Genomic DNA, 27,789 nt, shown 5'->3' with positions numbered 1-27,789 from the left:
AGCAGCTTCCCTAATAAATAGAGCGATTTAGTGGAGATTCTGATTGCCTTGAGTTGGTGTTCCGAAGAACAGAAGGTTTAATTTATTTAGCTCTAAGCAGGTGTGTAATGAGAATAGAGGCTGTGTTGATAAGAGATCCCTGGGAGTTGGTAATACATTATCCTTGTAACTTCTTCCCAAAATAGACTTAATGGAAAGAGGATGCATAATATATCCCTTCTTAAAGGAAGCATTCCCCACTACAACAGAAGCAGTCATTCTAAAAACAGCTTTATGGCTCTTCAGTCAATAGCTCTATTTTCTCCCCTTTCACAACTTCCTTCCTTCTGCTCTGTAAGAAGGTATGTAAGGACACACACATCCACATCCCTGCTCTCGGCTCACACAGCAGAAAATGACAAGATAGGATTCTATCCCTCACTGAAAATTTGGTCATTATTTGATATGATTTAACTTGAGTACTTTATAATGCTTCTCTTTTAATTTTATTCTTTTCCTTCAAATCTGATGGCGAAGAACCATTAATTAGCCTGGGGTTACATTCAGTTCAGGAAGCAATTACTAAGTGCTGTGAAGCCCTGGATCAGACACAAAGACAAATAGAGCCAGTGTTCACCGAATCCCGTGCCCCTGAAGATAAAGATGGCCTCAGAAGCAGTCAGAATGCTGGCGTCCAGACTGCTCACTATCAATCCCAATCACACACCTAAATGGCAAGTCAGGTTCCTTTCCAAAGTCTCAAAATAAAACTTCTTTGCTATCCCTACGATGTTTTCCTTAGCTGTGTTTCTCATGTGAGAAGAACATTTCCTCTTGCTCAAGGCCAACCAAGTCCTTATTAGAATTGAAGCAGTCCAAAAGTTGAGTTGGGTGTCAATGTTTTCAAATTTAGGAGATATTTACCTTGAGTAAAAAAAAGGTATAAACAATGGTTAGATTCTCAGGCTGGATGACAAAGAACTAGAACCTAAACTGTAGCACATTTATAACAAAAATGATAGAAGAAAATACTTCTGAGTGATTCATATTTAATTAAAAGAGTTAAACAAACGTTTGCAAGAAATATTTAAAAAATCCACCTTGGAATTTGACATTTGAGAAATACCAGGATTTAATACAAGACAGTGGATGGTAAGGAGGGTCTGAATGGGAGCTGCTGGGTATTTTCAAGGGCTGGAAATTAATGGCATTCTTTCTTTATTCTATTAAGTTTTACCTCAAAACATATGGTTTCTCTCCTCTCTGATATTTCCAGGGCCACTCTAGCAATACGACAAAATGGTAGATAAAAGTGGCATAGATAAAAATTGGAAGACATGTTCTGAAAGAACTAGAAAGAGTTGGAAGCGAGAAAGAAAAGGAAAGTAAATTCATATTTGCATGTATGAAAATATATGTGAGACCATTATCTTGAGAGAATGTAAATGCAGAAAGAATCTCTGAGCCACATGACATTCTATTCTAGTCCACAGCAAAGTACCTTCTACCAAAGACTTCATAGTTACCACTAGCTAGAGTGACTTCCAAAGAGTGTGTATGTGTGTGTGTGCGTGTGTGGACACATGTGCGTGTGTGTGGTGGGAGGTTGAGCCAAGACAGAGGGCAACTGTGATTTGTAATCCCAGAGTATTTACAAAATTTGAGTGCCTGTCCTATATTAATTTACAGCCCAGAAATGAACGTGTTGAAGAAATTGGGAGAATACCTTCAGGCACAGCAGAAAGAGCAATGGGATTTGAAACAGGTCAGATGAAGGTATACTAAAATAACGTTTTACTTAATTTGAGTAGGTTCACTTAAAAACTAGCTTCAGTAACCTGAAGGAGAACAGGACATGGGCAAAGCTTCCACTGCCCCAAATAAACCAAGACAACACAGACCTTAATTACAGCAAAAGGAATTTCAGTTAGTATTAGGAAGTATCCTTCCCAAGGCAGGCTGGGGATAGGTTTCTTCGTGGCATAAAAGTTTGGCATCTCTTATCAGATTAACCCTAGAGCTCCCCATTTGCAGCCATAAAATGACACCCCAATCAGCATCCTAACATACTGTTCCGGGATGTGTATAGGAACCTACAGGAACTTGAAGTATTCAGTAAGCAAGTGAGTGAAGTTGAGTTTCAGTACCATCATTTATTTTGTTTTGTTCAGTTCCTGGGTTGGCAAGGGAAACCCACAACTATTTCAGCTTATTTCCTGAAATCCCGGCACTGACGGTGACCTAGAGGGACTGCAGGAAAGCCCATAGTGGGTGACAGGTGTTCCTTCATCAAAGAATCCTTCTACTACTCACCTCCACCCCTCACCTCCCAACCTCCAGTCTTCAGAACACGAATTTATATCAGGGATGAAACAGCGGATCTGGTTTGAGAGTGGGAAAGAACCCAGACTCTTGTCTTCTTATTCCCTCAGGAGTTTTGTTTATAAGTATGGCCATAGGAATTTTTTGCTTCTCTTTCACTTGCCTGGGTCCACATTTACCGATTAAATCAGCCAGAGGAGTACATTTATCCTACTTTGGGGCATGCAAATTAGTGGTAAAGACTAGTTTCACCTTGTTTCCAATTGGCAACACCGAAGAAATGGTCAGACAGACCATTCCCAAGGCTGTGTAGTTAGTAGTAATAGACCTGGATCTAATCTAAACTAAACATTTTAACCCTTTGAGTAGTGAGTTTTTTTTCATGCTTGCTGACCCCCGGGACTGAGTTTTTTTTCCAAAAAATGAAATTAGTTCTAGTTCCAGTTTTATTAACTTAAAATCATGTTTGATAACCGATCTATGGAAACAAGAAGAACATACATTTGCCTTTTTTTTTTATTTATTCATTTTTTAGAGATGAGAGAGAGAGAGAGAGAGAGAGAGAGAGAGAGAGAAGGGGGGGAGGAGCTGGAAGCATCAACTCCCATATGTGCCTTGACCAGGCAAGCCCAGGGTTTCGAACCGGCGACCTCAGCATTTCCAGGTCGACGCTTTATCCACTGTGCCACAACAGGTCAGGCACATTTGCCTTTTTTAAATGTTGCCTTACACATTTTTAAAATAAATCAATCGTACTCTGGATGGTCAGGAGGCACGAGAACGTACATGAACGTTCATACTACTCAAAGGGTTAAATAAATCATTTACATATTCCTTGTCTTTTTTCCTATAATTTTTTTTCTTTTCTCTATAATGCTAATTTCCTATTACATTTTAGCAGTCCCTTGATGATTCTGAGGATGTGGCAAACCCTCAAATTCACAGTCTCTAAATTTGGGGTCCAGGAAACACTGCTCAGGTTTGGAGATTTCTCCGGTAAAAATTACTCTCTATAGGCCAACATTTGCTGTGCCCCTCCTCCACCCAGGGTCAACTGCCTCTCCAACTTCAACCAAGGATTCTTCTCTCACTTTATGGCTGTTTTCACAAAGAAACTAAAACAATCGTTTAGTCTCTTAAAGAGAGTTACTAGGTAAACTCAAATTAGGAGACAACAAGGTCACATTGGGATGTGGCTACTGTCAAAGTGTGCTTCATTCACAAAATAAATGATTCTCCCAAACACTGGCTTCCAGGAGCCAGAATTCAACTCTGTGCCTGAGAAAGATAACAAACTACAAAATGTCATGGGCCTCAGAGTCCACCTTTGCTCACTGAAAACTCAAGGTTGTCTGATGGTCATTATGTTCTTTATATGCAACCTTGGTTCCCTTAGGGATTGAGGTAAAACAGGAAAATACTAAATAAGGTCACAAATAAACAGATGGCAGATCTCAACACTACCTGGTGAAAACTTTTTAGTATATTTTGTTGTTGATACACACATTCTGCCAATTAGTCGATTCTATGGCCCGTCTTTCAGTAGTGTGGATAGATTCACAGACATTTTATTCTCATCAATTCAATGGCAAGTAATAGAAAATGCCACATCCTTCCACATTGTTCACTATCTTTTCAGAGTGGGGAAAACGGCCGATTTACAGAAGAATTACTGCATTCTTCTTTGAAGTAATAATATTCAGTTTCTGTTACTTAAATTCTATTTCATCTGCAAAGACCTGCGCTTATTAACTAAGACATCTCCTGGGCAGTCAACTTATTCTCTCTTGCTTCTAAATGAACCGACCGTAGGGACTGCCTTCTGCCATCAGACTCAGGCTGCTCTGCAGCAGTAACCCATTCTTAAGAAAATCAGACAAAAGTAAAACTAGAAAAGTGGGTCAGTGTCCATATGGTTTTCCATTGGGACCACTGCTATCTTTTCATTAGCTATCTTGCCTAATTCACTTTAGCTTTCTTTTGCACCAGCAACTCATGGCCTACTGCCGTATTAGCGGTAGGTACTGTCTGATGTGTCATTTAACAAGCACACCACAATGTCTAGCATCTAGATCAGTGTGAATAATGAAGACTGGCTATTGTTCTTCACAGGGTGCCAGTCTGTATTTTTATGGTGCTTCCCACCTTCCAAGTTTGGGATAAGCAAGTCTATACTGCATAATATACCCGAAGAGATGTGACTGACACCTATGTAATCTTCCTGATTAATGTCATCCCATTACATATAATTTCTGAGTTATATATATTATACATATATTATATATGTATTATATTATATATATATGTATAATATATATATCTGAGGTCTGATAAACATTCTTATTTGATATCTGTCCTTTTTCTGTGGGAAAGTTCTAGCAGATGAAACAACACTGTCGGGACACCCCTTCCCTTTTCCATGCTGCTGAGATTTACCAGCGCAGGCCCCTTCCTTAACCTCCTGCAGACTATTTCTTTTTAAAAATTCTAGACATCCTTTGAAACCTATGGCCAACCCACTGGTATCTGTCGCAATACAGTATCATTAACATCACTTCTAAAAATAGAAAACTACTGTCAGGAACTACAGATGCAAACAACCCTTTTTACATATTTAATTAAATAAGTAACAGCGTTGCCTTTTTCAACTATCTCTTCATTGCCCTTATAGGTGTGTTTGCAGTCGAACATTATAAAGTCAAAATCAGATGTCAGTCACAAGATTATTTTCAGTCTCCAGGCTCCTGGTGTTTGTTAATATGTTCACCTGGATCTCCACCGAAAGGTAAATTTCATTTTCTTAAAAGTTTGAGAAAACTGAAGTGTTCAGTTCTTTAAATCATAAGAAGTTGAAAATTACATTTTTGATGCTTCCAAAGCCAGTTCTCTTATTCAGATCACTACTTACAGGTAGTCTTAAGAAAACAGAACAAAAACAGAGTAGGAAAGAAGCATATTCCACATCTGTTAGGCCCATTTCTTCATTTTGCGAAGATTAGAGAGGATGTTTGTATAGCTGGCTCTGAAGGAAATTTCACAAGCAAGCATCTAGACACTCTTCCAGAGGTAGGGCTTTGAGTGAATTATTTAGAAAATTTTAGTTAATAAGCCTCCTCTGAGTGGAGAAGGGATGTTTTCATTTGATTTATCGAAAGTGAACATTTTCACGGACTAAATTTCTGGATAATTATCACCTTTTAGAAATCACTAAAAATTTCTTTCTTTCAAGCTGTCATTGAGTACAGGGTAAATGCTTGCAGAACCGTATGAGGTACTAAAGAGATACACAAAAGAAGTTCCTGTCTTTGCCAAGAAGCTGGGAGTTCCACCAGAGGGACAAGATGAATGTTTGAGAAATGGCTAGAGATACAAGCAAATTAAAGGCCCAATTCACAAACTTAGGCTGTTTACCTCTCTGACTTTACACCCCGGAAAACACCTGGCCTTCTTCACTACCTAGTTCTGTCTCCTCTCTTCCCAGGCTCTGCCTTCTCCTTTTTCTTCTCACCTCCTTTTCTCTTTTCTGCCTATTTGAACTAGTAGGCCTATCAGCGATATTGGTAGCAACCGTTCAGTACTATGCTATTATCCTCTCTTACATGGGAAAAAAAAATCATGATTACCTATAGCTGCTTACTTGACTGATTCATTAGCCACCCTCAGCCATCCGTAGTGTGACTTACCAAGCACCGTACCAGGCAATGTGGAGGAACAAGACGACCAGACCCAGATGCGGCCTGGTTTGCCTCTTTCTCTGCAGTCCTTGCTTTTGTTTGATGCTTTTCTGAGAGCCACCAAACACTGCAGCTCCTTACTGAACTTTTTTGTGGCTTCCCAGTCTTAGGGCTCTGGGCCACCTTCCACACTGCCATGTGCTTCCCAACATCCTCAAGGCCTCAGTGGTGTGGGACTCAGGCCATGGGAATTCTCAAATATCTCCACCTGCTTTTCTTTCTTCTTTGACTCCAGCCCCTTTTCCCTCCAGGCAGTATCACTCAGAGCCCCCAGGGCTCAGCCTGGAGGGCCTCGCTCCTCTTTCCCTTGTCTACCCAATTCTTTAGTGCACCCACATGGATTCAATTAGCACCTACACCCAGATGAGCCCCAGATCCCTATCTCCAGCCCTGACCTTTCACCCTCTCTTCAGTCACATATTTCTCAACATCTACAAAATATACAGACTCAGTATTTCACTGCCATCTAAAGCAAACATGTCAAAACCAGATTTTATTATCTCTCCCCGAAAGCCTGAGCAGCGGAAGTGCTCGTGTCCCTGACGCCCAGCTCTGTCTTCCACCAGCCTCCTCTTCCCATTCATCCACTGTGCCCTTTGCCTACACCCTTCCTTCAGCTAAGCCCTATTTACTCTTTTTCTGCATTATTTCCTTAGACCCAAACTTTTCCCCAGCCAGAGGACTATTCCAGAGAGTAAATATCTCAAAGTAATACACACACACACACATACATACATACATGCACTCAAAGAAGTAATAAACAGGAAACTTTTCCTGGGGTGCCTGCATATCCTAAAACAGGTCAAGAATGGTTCCTGTCACATGTCTGCTACTGATTTATAGAGCATGAAAGTAAATGATTCAAGCTGCACTTCTAGGGATATTTATTAGGTTTTTCTATTTACTTAACTCCATAGTTGTTTTATTGTTATGTTCCCAGGAAGGCTCTGGCTTAACAGGCACATTAGAAATAGATGAAGAAAAATGGAGAAAAGGAAAATTTAATAATGGCATTCCAACCACATCCATTACCAAGACCTATCTACTGTCCAGTACATCATCATGTCAGGAAATTTTGCCTCTAGATGATCTTCAAGTTTCTTGTTTCTTAATTTTATGTCTTTTTACACAAACTTTTAAAAAAATTATTATTAAAATATCCTTCCACCTCCTTGAGATGAATTTAAGCATAACCATCAGTTACTGCACCTGAGAATAAGCTGGCTGAGACCTGTAAATTCACCGGTCACCAGAACTGACCTGGCTGAGCTTTGGAAAACTGAATGGTTCACTAAACCCACACCTGATTGTTCTCGGTGGGATTTGCCCAAACATGAGCTTAGTATAAAGGATCTTGTTGCCTGGTAATGACGAGAACATCCATGTACTCCTTTTAGGACCTCTGAAATCTCACTTTTGGTGCAGGTAATGTGTGGATTATATAATCTCTTGGCAATCTCTTCCCCTTTCTTTCCCATGACCTCGGTTTAGGTAATGGAAATGTTTAGCAAAATCATCTATAGAGGAAAGTAGACAACCGGGAACACACACTGGAATGAATTAATTATACAGATTTTGCCAATTTGCTAGTAAAAAGAATCAGTTAATAGAATGTTGAAATTTTTAGGAAAGTCTGTTTGGCTCAATACCAAATGGCTCAGAATTAAAACACAAAGAGTACCTTCACAAAATATAAATATATATCACATACATACGTGTGTGTGTGTGTGTGTGTGTGTGTGTGTGTGTGTCAAGGCAGGTATGTAAAGGTGCCTGGAAAGAAATGGCTAGAACCAGTAGAAGTAATTGAAGCAAATCTGAAGCGAGAATAAAATGTGGTTTACAAATTGTAAAGGGGACAACAGATATAAGAAAAGGAGGTGGCCAATGGAGGGAGAAAGAAAGGTTGATGTTAGCTGACACTAAAAGGACAAAGACAAGGAATACTTTTGGAGCACCTATCTGATGAAAGTAAACCACACCAGAGCCAACACTGTGACTTCCACAAAAACGTCAGCCCCGTGCCAGGCTGCCCGAAGTTCAGCCACCCTCTCCTCCGAACACTGCTCTCCCGGGCATGGCGCTGCACCTGCTGAGAGCAGTGCCTTTCTCAAATTTGCACAAGGGTTGCCATAGAGGGCAGCTGTGAAACTGCATCCAGGATTCATCTAGATCTGAGGTGGAAACCTAGAAATGAGTAACTTTTGACATGATCTGAAGGACATGTGATGGGTCCCCTACTGGAGAGAGTCACAGATAGATAAAGCCATATGGGAAATTCCTTAAGGTGAAAATAAGGTTAAGAGCTATCCTGGACTCCTTCAATGCCAACTAAGTGTCTCCTTTTGATATGGTTTCCTCTGGATATTCTCTTCTCAGAGCTGGTTCTTGGAGGTAGCTTGTCCTTGTGGCCATAACATCAGAAGGCGTATAAATACTTAGAAGAGCTCTCATGATGTAGCAGTATGAGGGAGGGGGAAAGCACATTTGAGGGGATAGGGAAGCAGTATTATTTAAAATTCTTAACACTGTGTTCAGTTCTAGTCCCCATAACTATTAGAAAGTAGTAGCTTAATGTCAAGGAGCGTCACAAAGAGAGGGGGAGGGGAAAAGAACTAACATTTATTAGAGCTTTGATTATATACCAGGAATGTTCTACGCATTAACAATTCTGACAAGGACCTTGTGAGAGATGACCCATTAACCTCACCTGACAGATGAGGAAACTGTAGTTCGAAGGAGTTAGATGTTCGGACTGGGGTCAAACAGCTAGCGGGATCCATGGCTCAGATGCAAAACCAGGTCGAACTACAAAGCCCACATTCTTTCAATTACACCACACGACTTATTAGAGGGCTGAACAATACGCCAGACGAGAAAAAAACAAAGGAAGTTCTATAACTCATGCTTGACAAAAAAGACTGAAAAGTGATATAATGTTTTTGAAGTACTGTCTGGGAAGGACGGAACTAAAGGATGGTAACCAGCTGTTTTTCGAAACTTGTTCTGAAGAAGTAAGAATAGGAAATGGGCTTCAATGTGACATGAAGGAAAGCTTCCTTACCAGAGGGTCTCATGTCTTGGAGTGAGCGGCTGAGGAACACTGGAATCTTCTTCCTGTGCAGAAGTTAAGACAAATGACCCCCATAAGGAGATGAAAAGTGGAGTTTGTTTAAAATGGAGGAAACCACTGAAGGAGGTGCCTCAAAGGAAGAAAAAGAGGGAAAACTACCACAGGATGGCATGCTACAAAGTGGCGGAAGGACTGGAGGACAGAAGGGCTGTTGGATGGGGAAATAAATGGAAAACAAGAGAATCGCGAGTGTGAATAATTAAGAAAAACATTTTTGTCTTAATGTCTCGTGTAGTCACTTTTGTGGATTCAAGTCCTACAGCCTCTCCTCTGAAAGTATTTTCAAGCAATACAGATTTTTACCTAAATGGAAGAACTTAAGTGTGGTCCTGCCTACAGAAGTAATATACAAGTGCGAGATGACCATTAGGGGATTTTATAATCCTCAAAGCAGCTTATTTTTAACTTTCCATTTGCATAGATTCAATAGTGATATTGATTAAAAAATATAATGCCCCCTTTAATTATCAGATTGACCTATATACTGGGCATTACCTTCCTATGACAATTTACATTTTAGAGTTACAAAAATTGAGGCTCTGATAGACTAAGGGACTCATCCAGTTAATGACTGACAAAGCTAAGACTTGACATTAAGTCTTTGAACAAATCCCAAATCAAGGATTATTTCTGGAATCTTAACCTGCATTTCCAACACATTCTAAGAGTTGACTGTCAGCCATATTGCCTAAAGTTGTTCCCTTTACTTTGATGCAAAATCACTTGTAAATTCTAGAGACTGCTTGCAAGATTGAAGAAGCGTAAAACCACCACCACACCAACAAAATACCCTAAGTATCTAAAACACTTGTGTCCCTCTACCGACACACTGATGAGAGTAGTTTTATAATGGTTATAGATAGTGGGAAGCAATGTCTAAGAGCTTTTGTTCTTTATGTTGCTGGAACTTGCAATGAAGACTGTACTCAGGACATTTTTCCTTTGTTTATTCATTCATTCAAATTTAAAACAGATGAGGTCACAAGTTTTTGTCTGTTTTTTGGTAGCACTGAAAAAATTCAAAGTTGTACATTTTATAGAAAAATAAATCCCAAAATACATTAAAAAATACCTCAAGTTCATTTTAACATTTAAAAAAGTTTAATTATTTAACTTACCAAAATCATATGCAATAATCTAAAAACATTTTTAAACATTTATCATTTACCTTAAGACCTATTCTTAGAAATGGGGTAAGGATGGCAACAATTGGATGTTTTGCAATTGTAAAGAGAACATAAACAGAATAACTAAAGGGAAGAAAGTCTAGTTGTAGATAATAAATTATAAAGAAGCTATAGTGTCTAAATCAAGGAACACCAGTCTAAAAGCCCTAATTTAGACGCTACCAACTCCACATGATGTATTATCTATAAGTGTAAATATAACCAGATCCATTGAGAGCAGAGTTTAGTATAGACATGGTACCATAATAGCCGCATTCCTGTTTGACGTATGCTTGTAAAATAATTTCAAGCACAAAAGTGTTGACAAACATATAACTCAATGTAGTGACTCCCAACACTGGAGATTCAATAATACCGAACCTTCACCAATGTTACTATTTCTGCACATGGACCCTGACTGAGGGGAGGTTATGGTGTAAGGGATCCCATCAACACAAGTTTGACAAAGAATATGGAGAGGGGTATCAAACGAAATTGTTTAATATCTTTAGAATTCAAATGCTCAAGTGCTTATGGAGACTTGGCTTAGAGGATAATCCGTTAGTAGAATCAACCATACTATATATACTAAGGGAATAGGAGAAATCGACATTTAGAGCATATGACTCTGCCTTGCTTCCTGCATCCTAATCTTGCTGTCATCATACAGCTTTCCTTGGAGCTGTGCCAGGCAACGTGCCAGCAGAGACACTGCTCTTCTGAGCAGAGGATGTGGACGCTAACTACCCTGTCACCTGCTTCCGGGGAAGGCTGAAAGCATATTAAGGTTTTTAGAAGCCTGATCCTCCCAACAACCAGCCCTACTATTAAAGGTATCCTTTTATCTAAAACTAACTTTAAAGTCAAGTGATGGAGAGAGTGTGTCTGCTATCCCAACCTTTGAAAATCTGTTTTTCCAATAACAAAACCAGCTCTTGCCCAGACCCAACACTTGAGCACAGTGGCATCTACCAAACTTGCCTGTGCTTTCAGTCTGCTAATATAAGGTATTACTTTGGACATACAGAGTCTTGTCTGAAAATACAAGATGTGAGTTTCTATTATATATGTATGTGTGTGTGTGTATATATATATATATACACATATATATACATATATATATATATCAGTTTTCAGGACTAAGACATATATATCCCTCATACTTCTGAAGCTTTATTTCTTTAATAAGTTTGCTCACAGGGATCTTGATCATTGTTGCAGTCTATGAGGGCTCCAGGGGTAAAGTGGAAGATGGGGACAAGGGAAGGCTAAAAATCGGGTCTCTTAACTATACTGACATTCAGTGACTACTAATTGTTACTTCTCAGTCTATACAGCTCAAAAACATAAGAGTTAAATTTGAGCTTCTTAATTCAGTCAATTGTTAGAACAAAGGGGTGTGTGGCCTGTTTTAAGAAAAAGGGAGGCATGAAAGCAAAAATATAAAAATATAAAAAACCATGGGGTGGGTGTTTCAGTTTAATTTGGGCAATTTTCTCAGTACTAATAAGGGGTTATTTTAAAAAGAAAAACCAGGAAGGAAAATGTAAAATGTGGCCCAGGATCCAGTACCCAAAGTTTCTACCTGAGGATATCCATGGAAATCAGGAACCACAGAATGAACACAGACAGAAATGCATGCAGGAGTGAAGGGAAAACAGGAAAATCTTATGTAAAATTATAGTTTTTTTGTGTTTATATTCATGGTGAAGGCCATATAGCATCTTACTAACTAAATCTGTACCATTGGGACATCTAACAGAAGTGAGGTTTGAGTAAAAGGAAAGACTTTTTAAGAGATAGAAGATTAGGCCCTGGCCGGTTGGCTCAGTGGTAGAGCATCAGCCTGGCATGCAGGAGTCCTGGGTTCGATTCCCGACCAGGGCACACAGGAGAAGCGCCCATCTGCTTCTCCACCCCTCCCCTTCTCCTTCCTCTCTGTCTCTCTCTTCCCCTCCTGCAGCCAAGGCTCCATTGGAGCAAAGTTGGCCCGGGCGCTGAGGATGGCTCTGTGGCCTCTGCCTCAGGTGCTAGAAGGGCTTTGGTTGCAACAGAGCAATGCCCCAGATGGGCAGAGCATCGCCCCCTGGTGGGTGTGCTGAGTGGATCCCGGTCAGGTGCATGCAGGAGTCTGACTGCCTCCCCATTTCCAACTTCAGAAAAATACAAAAAAAAAAAAAAAAAAAAAAAAAAGAGATAGAAGATTAAACACAGTGCTTTAGTAAGTGGTAACTATTGCTCATGATTGTAATATATATGTTTCAGAGACTATTGGAATTATTGGACCCCCCCAAAATAAGGATTCCCAGGAAGTTCCTGGTGATGAAGATCTATCTCATGAGAATGGTTAAGACAATGACTGAATTAAAAGACTGAGTAGAGGCCCCTTCCTCCTGCTGGGAGCAGGAAAAGGATAACTTTCAGCTGTGCTGGCCCATGGATAAGTACACAAGGCCAGCCTACGATTTGAGCGTTACTGAATGTAAGAGTCATCAGGAACACAAAGAGGAGAGGTGGATCAGGGCTTACTTTTATTGTTTTGGTCTTAGCTCCACCAGTCTCCTTCCTTCTCTCCCTCCTTATCTGTTTCTCTCCCTCCTTCCTTTCTCTCTACCTTTTTCCAATATATTCTCTTTTGCACTATTAACTTTCATCTATCTCCTTTTTTTCCTAGTTAAAGTATTTCTTCTACACATTCAACACCCAAGATTATATCTATGCATCAATCTGATATCCTAGGACCACAAGGTCCACAGGGGCTAACGACAGGGCATCCGGGATGTCAGTTGGGAGAACTGAGTCACTGAGGGTGTGAATGCATGTGGAAGACTGGAGCTCTCTATCTGACTACCTGAGGTCACATATGTTTCTGACACATGTTGAAAGGCCCACATCTTGGTCATATCAGCAGGGTGTAAAATTGTTTCAATGGATTTAATGTGTCCTTATTATCAATGGTTTATGTGTCCTTATTCTTGCCCATGGATGTTCCATTACTACATTAATGTTTTTATAGACAACACAGAGGCATGATACTGGTCTTGAAACATAATGATTTGGTTAAATTAAGTCAAAACAGCCTGACCTGTGGTGGCGCAGTGGATAAAACGTCGACTTGGAAATGCTGAGGTCGCTGGTTCGAAACCCTGGGCTTGCCTGGTCAAGGCACATATGGGAGTTGATGCTTCCAGCTCCTCCCCCCTTCTCTCTCTCTCTGTCTCTCTCCCTCTCCCTCTCTCTGTCCTCTCTAAAAATGAATTAAAAAAAAAAAATTAAAAAAAAAATTAAGTCAAAACCCCCTGTTTTTCCTCATTATTCTTTCTTGTGGCGGTGGGGAGAGTTCTGTTTTTAAATAGACTTATTCAGCCTGACTAGGCAGTGGCGCAGTGGATAGAGCATTGGACTGAGATGAGGAAGACCCAGGTTTGAGACCCCGAGGTCGCCAACTTGAGCGCAGACTCATCTGGTTTGAGGAAAAAAACCAAAAAAACCTCACCAGCTTGGACCTAAGGTTGCTGGCTTGAGCAAGGGGTTACTCAGTCTGCTGTAGCCCCCCCCCCCCCCCAGTCAAGGCACATATGAGAAAGCAATCAATGAACAACAAAAGTGCCACAATGAAAAACTGATGATTGATGCTTCTCATCTCTCTCCGGTCCTGTCTGTCTTCTCTATCTATCCCTCTCTCTGACTCTCTCTCTGTCTCTGTAAAAATAAATAAATAAACAAACAGACTTATTCAGATAATGGCATCTCTTTCCCACATCCCCACAATTAGTTAAAGCCTTCATACCACTAGCTTTAGATAGTGTTCATTCTCAAGTTAGCTTGAGAGAATAACTGGATTTTTGAACTTGTCTTCCATATGAATACAAAATTCAAAATATGCCTGTAAAAAGATTAAACAGAAATTAGGCATACTAAACATCCCATATTATAGGAACAAACCAGAGTGAAAAAATAAAAAAGCAACCCATAGTTTAAATTTCCTGCCTGTAGGGCATGCTACACCTTACATTCTCTTAAATTCCACAGGTAATATAATTTATATTAAATAGGACAGGTCCCAGCAGAAATTTGTACTGGTGCCAGGCAAAACAATTACTTTGATGTGCTCTTCTGAAAATATTGCAGTTCCCAGGTACAGGGTTTGCATGCAGACAAACAGTAAAAGATTTAGATGTATATTCTGCTATTAAAATTATTAAATAGCTAACATGAATTATTGAGTATAATACACAAACAAAACTAATCTATTTACTTGTCTTTTTTAAAATTAACCAACAATTAAAAAGCAGGAAAAATTAAAGGCAGACAAACAGTTTGCTAAGCTACATTTGCTAAGCTACAGTTTCCTAGAAGAGAAAGCAAAACAAATCCTCTGCCAGCGGATGTGTTCAGAACTAAACCTTTTTAAGATGATGGCAGGATATATGTTGTAAAGGCAATTACAGTGGAATTCAGGTGGGGCCAAAGTACATCAAGATTACAGTTCTGTAATAAAAAGCCTTTTGCTATAGTTTGTGTCATAGGAAGTCCTCAACCTACACAGGAGTTGGATTCCAAAAGGCTGTTTGTAAAATGACCATCTAGAAAGCAGCATTAAGCTTTCTGGTTGAAATTTTGATGGTTTAAAACAGGAGCATTTATTAGGCCCCCATTAGATACCAGGGAAATCCCTTCAAGGCAGAGACAGACGCATAATCAAATAATTTCCACATAGAATCCCTGAGCCTTAGGAGAGATGCTGTGGGTGAGTGAAGGGAGGAACATCTAACTGCTTCTCAGTAACCACTGTGGCCAGAGTTACCCTGTATTGAGGATGCAAAGAGGGAAAGAATAAAAAGAAAGACAAAAGAAGAAAAAGGGGAAGGGATATGGAGAAGGAAAATACAGAGAAGACAGTGAACAAGACTTCAATGAGATGAAAAATGGTCTAGAGAAACTTTGGAATATCTGAGTAAGAAATTGCACAAAACAGGACAGATGGCTGGGAGAAGAGAACTACAATGTGTGTGAGATTTTCTAAGCTGGGGCTAACGGCTCATGTTTCATGCCAATAGTTCCCTGTGCCTGTTTCAGAGGCAGGAGAGGAGACCAAGACATATATGAGCGGTGCTTAGTAGCGTGTAACGTCTGTTACCAAGTCCAGCATGAGTAAGCCAGAGTGCCTTCTGTACTGTACCGTAACACACCATAAAAATAAGGTAAACTCCTGCAAATTTATACTAAATCTTTGGCAAATTTTTGGTCTACTTTATTGTCTAATTTGGCCTTTTCCACCACAAATAGAGTATTTAGTTTCCTCTAAATGCTTAACTGGCAGACTATAGATATTGCTGCGATCTGAATATGTGTCCCCCACCCCCATATTCAGATGTTAAAATCCTAACCCCTAGAGTGATGGTATTAGCAGGTGGGTCCTTTGGGAGTGATTAGGTCATGAGGCAGAGCTCTCATAAATGGGATTAGTACCTTATAAAGAGACCCCAGAGAGCTTGCTTCCCCCCTCCACCACGTCAAGATACAACAAGAAGTCTGCAGCTTGGAAGAGGGACCTCGCCATCCATGCTGCTGACCTGATCCCAGATCCCCAGTATCCAGAACTGTGAGAAATACATCTTTGTTGATCGCAAACTCCCCAGTCTGTGGTACTGTGTCACAGCAGCCAAAACAAACCAAGGCAGGTACAGTGTCAATTTTATTTAAAGAAGTATGAATTGAACAATTTAGTGTAAAGAGACCGGCAGCCAAGCTGCCTTTGTAAAGACTGAAAAGCTGTGGTAGAAGTTGAAATAGATTGCAAAAATGGAACTTAGGTCACAGTACTAGTGGACACCACCCAGAAGCAGTAGGCCTGAAAATTATGTTGGAAATGCAGTTACATCATTACTGTCTAGCACAGCTGCTTAATCTCATATCTACTGCATCCTAGAACCACTCGGCTGCAAAATGTTACCTAGAAACATCCTTACTGGAAAAGTTAAACACTTGTCCAGTAATTTCCCGTTAATGACCAATTTCCCTAAATGTTGGTGTGCTCCTTCTAAATGGTCTCTCCATCTTTCTGCTCCCTATTCCCAAATCACTGTCATTAATGAATTTCCCCAAGGAACACACAGACCTTCCAGGTGCTTCCAAAGAGGGACAGAGATGCCTTTTTTAAATTTCTTCATCATATTAGGTGACCTTCTAACTTTGGACAAATGTGAGGACCAGAACTCTCACACAGGTCTCCACTTGAGTACTTACTCCTTTTATTAAGTTAACAGCTGATCACCACTCGTCTTGAGCTCCAGAAACCGCACACTCACCTTTGGGACAAGGTGCTTACCTTGCATAGGTCTGACACATTTGTAGATAATGAGTAACTGTGAATGAAACCCAATTTAACAAGGTCTTGGTCTTTAATGTTGGGAGCAATGATGTCATATTTGATAATGAAGCACTGAAATAACTATTAAGATGCTAGCAGTCAGGTCCTAAGCTTGTAATACCTTATAATCATGGTTTTCTGCCCTCAGAAAACTTTTAATGTAAACAAAAAATAACAAAAGAAAATTCAAAATCCGTCCTCTATGGAACTTAATGCTCAGCACAATTTTAACCTCTTTCTGTATGACCCTCTTCTCTAACACTCATGCCCTTTTCTTTACCCCTCTAACCAGTCCCAGCAACTCTAACCAGAATTGAACAAAAATATCCCCAAATACATTCTCTGAGCTGAACCACTTCACATCCAAATTCTAAGCACTGATGGTAGAAACACTAGAGTCATCGTCTTGCTCAAGTATAAGAAGCAAAGCACACATCGTTGAGAAGTCTGCTTAGCTTTTCCCATCTAAAGGCATAGAACCCCCTAATAAACACAAGATGTGTATGAAGCTTACCAGTGAAAGTTGCTGGGCACCTACTTCTGTAGGAATCAAGCTTCAAGGGCTCACATAAATGGCAAGTGATCTGTATGCCTATAAGATGCTATTACCAGAGGCACTGACCTGGCCCCGTTCCCGCCCCCACCCCCCTGACCCTTCACAGCCCCCCCTCACCTCTCTCATAAGACTTGCAGAGGAACTCCCCCTCTGGCCATTGTTAATGTGACCTCATGGCAACTTCCCGACATGAGTTTCTCTGCAGGCTGATGTCTAAAGGTTCAGGCACTATAAAAACTGGTTTATTGGATGCAAAAGAGAATCAGGACTTCAAAGACTCTTACTCTGTCAAATTAAATTAACATATGGAACAGCAACTAAGCTATGATTGGTATTCAGAGTATCAGCCCTTTGGTGAGGCTCTGGCTAGTTTTTAAGGCAGTTTGTTCACTGTTTTAAATGAACTAATGCCAATCTATTCTGGTTACTTAGAAGATTATTTAATGACATGGGAAATGTTCACAATATATTATAATGTGTAAAGAGCCAAATAGAAATTATAAATATAATCCAAATTTTCTAAGACAGGTTTTACATAGTATTTAGGTTTTTAAAAAATATCTTCACTTCATATATTAAAGAATTAAACCAAAATATGAATTTTGACTTCCCCTGGGTGATAGGATTAAGGGAACAATTTTTATTTTATTTCTTGTATTTTTATGAATTTTCCAAAGTTGCTAAAGAGAATGTATTACTTTAATAATCAGAAAAAATATGATTTTAAGCAAAATACATTTTTAAAGAAAAATATTCCTTTGTAAACAGAAACTTGCAAAAAATAGTGTATGTAAAGAAAAACAAGTATTTCTGTTCATTTTATTGTCAACATTCTCAGAGTCCGTCTAGTCGAGGGTTACCATGCCTGTGTGATGCAAGCAGTGTCCACACACAGAACAAGTTTGGAAATGAAGTATTTTACCTTAGCTTTTTGTTTATTTTTCTTCCTATTCCTCAACGGAGGAAACTGTAATTGAACAACCAAAGTATTAGCATAGTGGTAATATATATAATTTTTTTCCTCCCTGGAAGAGGAATCAGTTTCAAAATCTAGTAGAATGTTATTAAAGAAGCTTGATGAAGATTTAAACAAAATCAGGCAGGCTGAAGCATACAAAATAGACAGTATTCAATAGATTTTATAAAAATAGCAATTTCATCTCTTAATTATATATAATAAATAAATTTTAGTATTTATCCTAGTCCCCTGTCATAAGTATATGGTGATAAGTGATAAAGTCCATTTGTTGTAACCTACTCCCCAAATAATCAGACCTCTGATAAAAAAGAAAATTAGGACACACATTTCAAAGTCTAACATAAAAGATTTTCAATTTATCAGCAAGTTTATCGTCTTTTTAAATGCTGCTTTACTTAACAATTCACCTAATCGAAAGCTGATCTGACTATAGAGTTATTCATATATAACATACTTTAAAATAACTAGTCAAGCCCTGGCTGGTTGACTCAGTGGTAGAGCATTGGCTGGTGTGTGTATGTCCTGGGTTCAATTCCTGGTCTAGGCACACAGGAGAGGTGACCAGCTGCTTCTCCACCCCTCCTCCTCTCACTTCTCTCTCTCTCTCTCTCTCTCTCTCTCTCTCTCTCTGTCTTCCCCTTTTGCAGCCATGGCTCAATTGGAGCAAGTTGGCCCGGGCACTGAGGATGGCACCATAGCCTCCACTTCAGGTGTTAAGAAGAGCTCAGTTGCTGAGCAACAGAGCAATGCCCCAGGTGGGCAGAGCATCACCCCCTAGTGGGCTTGCCAGGTGGATCCAGGTTGGGGCACATGTCTGTTTCTCTGCCCCCGTTCCTCTCACTGAATAAAAGGAAAAAAAGAAAAGAAAAAGAGAGAACAATTGTTAAGGAACTGTGAGGTAGAGGTGACTTCCACTTGATTCAATATGCTTTCTATTGTAGAAAAATAGGATATGCCACAATTAAATCTTGAAAGACATTTCCAGATAACTGTACAGTGCTTAATATTAAAAGCAATTTTTAAATAAATTGCTCTGCAACTTGAAATTATCAAACAAATTTATAATCTAGAAGTGATACAGTGATTTCAATGCTTTGATCAGTTAGCAGATTGCTTGAGCCAAAGGGCAACACTGGGTGGCAGCAGTAAATCCAGATTCTAGACCTAGCCTTTCAAGCTATGGATTCTATGACCTTGGACATATCTCCCAAACCTCCCTCGCCTGGTGGGATCCTCTGGAAAATGAAGCCAATGATTTATGTGTTGAAGGAAGTGGTGCTTTTTAAAAGTACTCTACAAATTCAAGATACTATAATTACGACTCATGATAATCACTATGTGGTATGCTTGGTTTTGTTACTCACTATCACAGGCAGATATAACTCCACCTGCCCGAAATGAAACATTTCCTCTTTATTTCCACCAGGAAATCAAACTGCTCCAGGCAGTTATCATATATGTGAACTTGTCAGTGTGGAGTCTTGTTTCACTCCAGCAATGAAAATGAATGTTCGCTGTTATCTGCTGACTGCTCACAGAAGCCCGTACCATTGAGCAGCAAGAAGACGTGACAGAACTATGGGTTCAGATGTTCAGGGCTTTACTCCACATTGTGGAGCACGACCCTTGGACCAAGAACAGCCTCTCCTGGCTCACCGAGGCGGATTTGACAGGGCTGTCAGACACATTTTGCTAACATTTGACCTAAATAAATATTCACTGGGACACTTGGAATCTTTAATATTTGTTCTTTTTTACAGTGGCTCCAGCTGACCAGGGACTCTGCTCTGCCCTCTCTTCCCTAAAGGTATTTCCCCCTCAGATCATTCTACTATGTATTTCTGCATTTCTCCAGAGTTTCCTAATAGACTGCAATTTATATTGCCTCAAACTGATGACTTAAAATAAACCAGTTAATTTTTAACATCCTCTATTTCCCTTCACTTTCTAGTGTACATTGGCCATTTCTATATTAAACTTTTTGGCATGATTTTTCAAGCAATTCTTTAGTGAAGTATCCCAAATGTCAGTCTCTTTTTCTAGCAAAGCCACTAGTTCCAAATTGTGTGCTTTTTTTTGGGGGGGGGGAATATATATATATGTCAGTCATTGATCAATCTGCCTCAGGTTCTGGTGCTTTTTAACACACATATACATATATATCTCTTGGGACCAATATTTATAAATAATGCATTCTCTCTTCCTTCTTTTATATCTTACTTCAACTTGTTTGATTTTCTTTCTAATCACAGCACCTTTTTATATGACCATCTTACTCTACACAATTGAGATGTAAAATTTTGAATGAATACCCATAAGCAGCACATTGACATCGTACATGGCACAAGAGGAAAGGGAGGAAGTTGGAACTGTGTCAAGCCACACTGTGAGTTCCATAATTAAATCCTAGGGTATGAGTGAACCAAAACCTTGGTTATATCAGAGATAACTAAGAGATCAGAATATGATTCTCTACTTTCCTCTGGTTGTAAAAGATACCAAGGCAGCCTGTTATCTGGTCCGTTCCCTCATTCTGGGCAGTTGTTTGCTCCTGCCGTGCAATCTGCCCCTGAAAAAGGATCTGCTCTTCCAGGAGTCACTTGGTTTTGTTCTCACACTTGTTGGAGAAGCATTTCCCTAGGCTCAGTGAGTGTTCAGTAATGGTGTACAAAAGAATATAATTTTTGTTTGTTTTGCTTCACTTTTTAGGGGCTCTTGGGGTAAAAAAATCTTTTCAGGAAAGACAAGAAGATTTTTGAATCAGAAAGACCTGAACTCAAATCTTACATCTATCATTTATTACCAGAATGATCCTTAGTTTTGTGTAAAATGTCTCACTTTTGTGTAAAACAGACATTTTGAACCTAGCTCACAGCATTCTTTAAATGATTAGTTTTGAGAAACGTGCCTGGTACAAAATGTAGCACATAGAACAAATTTAGATTAGCATTGAACTTCATAAATTTATACTAATTCTCCTTAAGAAACTGAGATTGTTATTTAATTTTACTACTTGTTTGGAATAGAAAAAAAAAATCTTTAAAGTGAGATGATCCATATTGTGAACAATGTTTGAACTCGACCTGGAGAATAGGTAGCAAGTCTTATCAATCTCTGTGTGGAGCCGCTGACAGTGCGGCACATAGCTGGTTCTCACAAAATAAACTGAGATTTTTTTTAAAGAAGTAAATTAATCAACACCATAATTTAAAAAAAAAGATATTTGAAGTCCTGTTCTATAGGCATAACATAAAATACTTCATTTTCTAATATACTTCAGTGTGTCAGGCAGAAGCACCTCAAGTAGATTTTTAAAGTAGGTTGGCAGTGATGGCTTCTCTTAGGCTTGTGTTTGTGTGTGTGTGTGTGTGTGTGACTTTTTTTTTACATTTTCTTTTCAAAATTTATTTTTAATTTATTTTTCCTTTTTTTCTATTTTTTATTTTATTAATTTTAATTTATTGTGTTAACATGGATTCAAGTGTCCCACTGAATATAGCACCCTCACCCCCACCCCCGTGTCTCTATTTACACCCCTTTTGCCACCCTCCCCCTAACTCCCTCCCCCCTTCTCTCTGGGATTTGCTGCCCTGTTATCTGTATCTCTGTGTTATGTATATATAATTTCTGTATATGACTTCTCAAGTTCTTTGAAAAGTTCTGCTAGTGTCCTTGGAATAAGAATGTAAAAAATAAGATTCAACAGAAATTTTTAGAGATTGTAAAGATTCAGGTTAGAAGGTTTCCATTGTTTTCTATTCTCTAGTAAATGATTAACACTGGTTCTCTAGGGAAAAAAGTGTATGCATATATAAATTTACATGAGTTACTATAAATTTTGTATAATTATAGCAAAAAATGCCAAATAATAATTATATAATTTCTATTTGTAAATTTGAAATATCTGTAACTTCCATTTGACTTGCTCTTTTTTTTGCAAAATTCACTATCAGTTATTTATAATTCTATCACCAAATGTAATATCACAAAATCAGACTACAAATCAATGCTTGATTATTATTCAATTTAGCAAAGAAATAAGTAGGTCGCTAGCGGAGAAATGCAAGTCAAAACTACAATGAGATACCACCTCACACCTGTTACACTGGTTGTTATCAACAAGACAGGTAATAACAAGTATGGGAGACATTGTGGAGAAAAAGGAACCCTCATGAACTGCTGATGGAAGTGTAAACTGGGACAGCCACTATAGAAAACAGTTATAGCAGTTCCTCAAAAAATTAAGAAGAGAGTTACCATATGACCCAGCAATCCCCTTTACTGGGTACCTACCTCCAAAATTCAAAAACATTTGTTTGCAAAAATATACGCACCCCCATGTTCATCGCTGTGTTATTCAGTGGCCAGGACATGGAAACAACCAAAATGTCCTTTGCTAGAGGACTGGATAAAGAAGATGTGGTACATGACTCAGCCATAAGAAAAGATGAAATACTGCCATTTATGACAACATGGATGGACCTTGAGAATATTATGCTAAACGAAAGAAGTAAATCAGAGAAAAGGTAACTATATGATTTCACTCAGATATGGAATATAAAACTAAGTCTCATAGACAAAGTGAGGTGGTTACCAGAGAGGGGGGGGGGGGGCTGGGGCCAAATGTACAGTGATAGAAGATGGTTTGACTTTGGGTGATGAGCACACAATATCAGGTGCTATGGAGATGTACACCTAAAACCTGTGTGCTCCTATGGACCAATGTCACCCCATTAAATTTAATTTCTAAATAAAAAAAAAAATTTAAAACCCAAATAGCTAATTTGTTAAGAAATGAATGCAGTGTAAACATGAACATGGTTGGATATTTTCCTTTACATTAATGAGTAAGACTGAAGTGAAACAATGCCCCGAGAACCTCAGTCATTCATCAGTAGTGTGAGTGACTTCTTTGCTGAATTGGATAATAAAATTTGAGTACTCAAAGAGTATTTCCTCAAGGGTTTTTTTTGCGCTATGTACAATATAAAGGCTACAGACACAACTTTCTCCAGTTTAACCTGAATTTTTCAAATGTCTTCAGTGACTTTTTTAAGTCTGGACAATCATCCAAACAATATGTCAAGCCTTATTTGTAGTATTTGTCAATTTTTGTGGCATATACACTCTTCCCACTATGGTCAATTTCAAGCTGCCTATGTGTTATCACTGAGCAAAAAGTTAGAAAGACAAGTAACAGTGGCACATACTATATCCTGTTTTCTCCAGACAGATACGATAAACATAAGTTTCAAGAGTATAAATAATAGTAAAATCTGGTAAAATAATTTGGAAATGATTAGCTTTGTTTACAAAAATTTAATTATACACTTACTTAATTGCTATATTTAACAACCAGCTCACACAATTTCTGAGAATGTAATAATCCACTCCCAATTGACCCCTGTACACCACAAAATCTCCTTCAGTAATGCTGGCTAGTTGCGGGCGGGGGGGGGGGGTCTATCCAATTTTATCTGTAAACAGGTAAATTTAGTGAGTCTTCACAAGTGACGAGAGCTTTTACTACAAAAATTGGGCTAATTTTTAGTTGTTGTCTTTTCAAGGACAGAAAGCCACAAAATTATTCCTATGTTCTCTGTCCCCTGCTCCGGGAATTTCTTACAGTTCTCAGAGCTGGTCAGTCTCCTCGGACAGAGCTGGTCCTGGACCAGCGGCTGATGTACATTCAGTGTGGAACAGTGGCTGCCTCTTGTCGGTTTCTCCTGGGATTGTGCACGGATTCCTGTCTGCAGAGCTCTGCAATCTGGCACTCAGCTATGTTCTGAACTGGGAAAGACTCTCCTCTGCTGGAGAACACCCTGGAAAGTAATCTTGAAAAGAGCCTGACTTGAGAACAAAACTTAGTCCTCAGAAGAGTGGTGTGGGAAATGCTCAGCCATTTAGTAACCTAAGACCTAGTAACAAAGTCTCATCAGACAGAAATTTAGAATGCAGTGAGGCCCTGGTACAGAATGTGGAGACTGGTAATAATTACTGCCCTTTCTCTCAACTGATAGGTAGCTGTGACTTAAATAAACTAAGGGGATCTCAATTCAAACAAATCGTTTTAATTGTCAACAGAGTAAACAGGACCTAACTGGCTATTAATAATTAGCAAAATAATCTAAACTGCATAAACAGAATAATCTAAAGGAGTGAAACAATTATACTCTAAACTAGGGATTTGGAAAACACAAAATATTCAATGACTGAGACAAAAAGGTTTCCCCCTTTGTTAACTTTTATCATTTATTTATTACTTTATTAAATCCCCCACATTGGTCCTGGCCGGCTTGCTCAGTGGATAGAGCATCAGCCCAAGGTATGGACGTCCAGGGTTCAATTCCCAGTCAGGGCATACAAGAGAAGTGACTATCTGCTTTTCTTCTCCTCCCTTTCCCCCTTCTCTCTCTCTTTTCCTCCCACAGCCAGTGGCTAAATTGGTTTGAGCGTTGGTCCCTGGCACTGAGGATAGCTCGGTTGATTCTAGCATTGGGCCCTAGACAGGGTTGCTGGGTGGATCCTGGTTGGGGCGCATTCAGGAGTCTGTTTCTCCATCTCCCCTCTTATCATTTAAAAACAAAGTGCATTGTCACTGGGGAAAAAAAATCCCCCACAGAGCTCCCTCCATGTCTGATTTCACGAGAAACAGAAAAATCTGAGCGTCAGGAAGCTGGTTATATAGGTGGTAAAAGTGTGTATCAGTAAAAGGTGATGGAACTAGCAATTTCAGCTTTCTTAAGATGCAGTGAGATATTTGTAAATTAAAAAAAAAAAAAAAACTATCCAGAGATGAAAATTCTTCAATGATTCTCATCCTAAAAATAACACAATCTGGAAAATCACTTCCTTTTTCAGAACAGAAAATCCTACAGGTTTCAGACCATGGTAAATGTCTAGAATACAGGGGCTAGTCTAGACTGAATTAGGCTTTTCCTCAATAGGCATTCAAAAACTTGGCCGGAATGTTTCCATTTAATTCCCTCAGCCAGAATTCTTCTCATTCGGAGATAAACCTGATTCACACCATCGTCTCCCTTTACCAAAATCTTTTGCAGTTTAGAAACTGTCATGAGATTATCACATCATCAGGCAGATTTTTCCAAAGTGTGTATGTCCTACGGTAAGTAAGAAAGCCAATGAAATAACAGAGTGAATTCAGAAGCAGGGCAAAGTAGGATATGAAAGCATTATGGGAGGGTGGGGGCGGAGACTAAATGTAGGTACTATAGTGAATAAATAATCATTGAAAAGCACTTGTTCCCAAATGCGCCATAAAAGTACAAGCTATAAAATATAAGCATATTTGGGAACAGTTGGAAACCCTGAAGTTTTCATTTGTTTCAAAGCATGACATAATCAGACAAGGGGCAGAATAGGAAGAACCCAGCCAGTGCAATCTCCCCATTCTAGCTGGAATCTGGCTCCATGACTCTCTTACACTATAACCTCCCTGAGCCTCAGTTTTCACATCTGTAAAAGGGTAATAATCATAACCCAGTTTTGCAGGGTTTCTGAGAGGACTAAGAAACTAACTAAGGATAACGGTAGCCGAGTGCTTGATGTACCTGGCCCTAGATCTTCAGCTGCTATCAGTGACTTCATGGTAGATAGACAAGAAATTTAGTCGTGAAAAAAAAAGTCAATATATATGAAACACAACAGTATTATATAACACAGAGATTTTTAAAGCTTTCTTAATATAAAAATAATGATACATGGGTAGTACCTTTTCGGGACTAGTGTAATGAGCCTTCGCAGGAGACGCTATGCACTGCAGGTTTCCCGAGACAGAGAAGTACTCCACCATCCAGAGAGCACAAGTCATTGAGAAGATCTGAACACTGGCTCGTGATTTACAATATATTATACAGAACTGACCATAACACATATTATTCATCAACAACAAAATCTGAAGGAAAATGAATAAAATACAACTCTGTCAAAGGTAATGATTTTCTACCCTGTTGTGCCGGCTGTCAAACTTCTTCCCCACCTGAACTATAGTACTTGTATATTTAAAAACTTACTGATATAGGCATCTTTAGGGGCTACTGAACAGCCTCCTCACAACTTAGCTAAAAAGCCTCCTGGTAGCCCCATGTTTGTCACCTAATAGAGATCGAAGCTCATACTGGAACACCCACTCAGAACCAGGTCACATCAAAATTAAAGAATGAACATCAATGGCTTTTGGACACATGAAACCATTGTGCTGGTCTTTCCTATGGATGAATCATTTCCCTGTTTTATTTCTCCAGCAGCACTGATAAGCACTGTTCCTTACCCACCATCGCTCGCCTTCACATCCCTCTGACACTGTTCTGCACCCTTTCTCACTCTGCGCTCACCCTGACCAGTCCGTTTTTGTACTTTCCTCTGGGCCCGTGTATTAAGATGGAACATAAGGAGATAAGTGGAAACTAAGTAGACCAACTCTATTCAGGTGTCCGCATCTTGACTTATTCCCAAATCACAGCACCAAGATTTCTATGCAAAATAAGGCTTTTTTCATTTTCCTTGAAACTTACAAAATGAGGTAGATAACACAACTGTGTGGTCTCTAGTTTGTATGACAAGTTTCTTTCCATCAAAAACTAGGGTTAGGTCACCTAAGATCATTCTGAACCATATTGTTCACTTCTTTACTATTACAGGGATAAGGTTCTGATGAACCAATTCCACATTCTTCTCAAAAGCAAATAGGGCACAACAGCGACAGACGCTGCCCTGTACAGTCTGACACTGACAACACAGATGCACCAGGCAGAGCAGCCACATGAAGTCGGGTTCTTAAGTGTCTGTTCCCACAGACCCGTGCTCAGCTCATTTGCAACTACCAGGTAAATGCCACCATGTAAGAAAGATTCTTCACGCAGTGTTCCTCCAGTATCTAATCAATTAGGAAAATCACAGACCTCCCCGTTGGCTGCACGACTGTAGATCAGTTTCTAGAATCATCTTAGTGCCAACAAAGGCCTGCAACTGGCCATTGGTGTTCGAATAGCAGCCAAGATCAGAAGATCTGCTTCTAGAAATGGCCATGCTGCATTCACACAGAGAGCTGGACCTTCAAAAAAAGACAGGAGAGGAAAAGCCTAAGAGGAAGAAGGGGAAAAAAAAAATAAAACAGGAGGAGAAGGAAAAAAAGAGAGAGAAAGCACTACACTTCCGACAGCAGCAGCTTTGTGACCCCACTGGTAATGGTACCCAGTTTTGTTTATCATGAAAAGATCCCATTAATGTCTCAGCCGCATCAAACTGCAGACCAAGTCCATGAATGGCACCTATCAGAGCCCAGGGTAAATCCAATGATTAGAGGGAATTCGCCAAAGGGCCTTTGTAGCTGAGAAAAATGCCTACTCCAGAGAGGAATGCAGAAAATTCCTGGGAGCACAGGCCCTCCTTTGTTGGCAGTCTGGCGGTATTCTGGAGCAAATAAAGGAACAAAAATGGGATCTTAGATGCAATGAACATTTGAAGAAAATGTTTTTTCAAAGACCTCCTTGAAACATTCCTTAAAAAAAAAAACAAAAAAAACTTT

At 39.4% G+C, this 27,789-nt stretch overlaps 1 protein-coding gene across 1 annotated transcript in view; it reads right to left on the bottom strand.

Annotated features, from left to right (window-relative positions):
- The window catches only part of HMGA2 (high mobility group AT-hook 2), a 155,462-nt gene that overhangs the window by 43,315 nt on the left and 84,358 nt on the right, over positions 1–27,789 (bottom strand). Inside the window, exon 5 of the mRNA XM_066255561.1 lies at positions 9,100–9,152. Coding sequence (XP_066111658.1) covers positions 9,100–9,152 — 53 coding nt within the window. The remainder of the gene's footprint in view (positions 1–9,099; positions 9,153–27,789) is intronic.

The sequence above is a fragment of the Saccopteryx bilineata genome, chromosome 2 (assembly GCF_036850765.1).
Source record: "Saccopteryx bilineata isolate mSacBil1 chromosome 2, mSacBil1_pri_phased_curated, whole genome shotgun sequence".
Taxonomy (NCBI): Eukaryota; Metazoa; Chordata; class Mammalia; order Chiroptera; family Emballonuridae; genus Saccopteryx; species Saccopteryx bilineata.
Note: the sequence above shows the minus strand (reverse complement) of the source record. Positions and strands in the feature narration are given on the sequence as shown.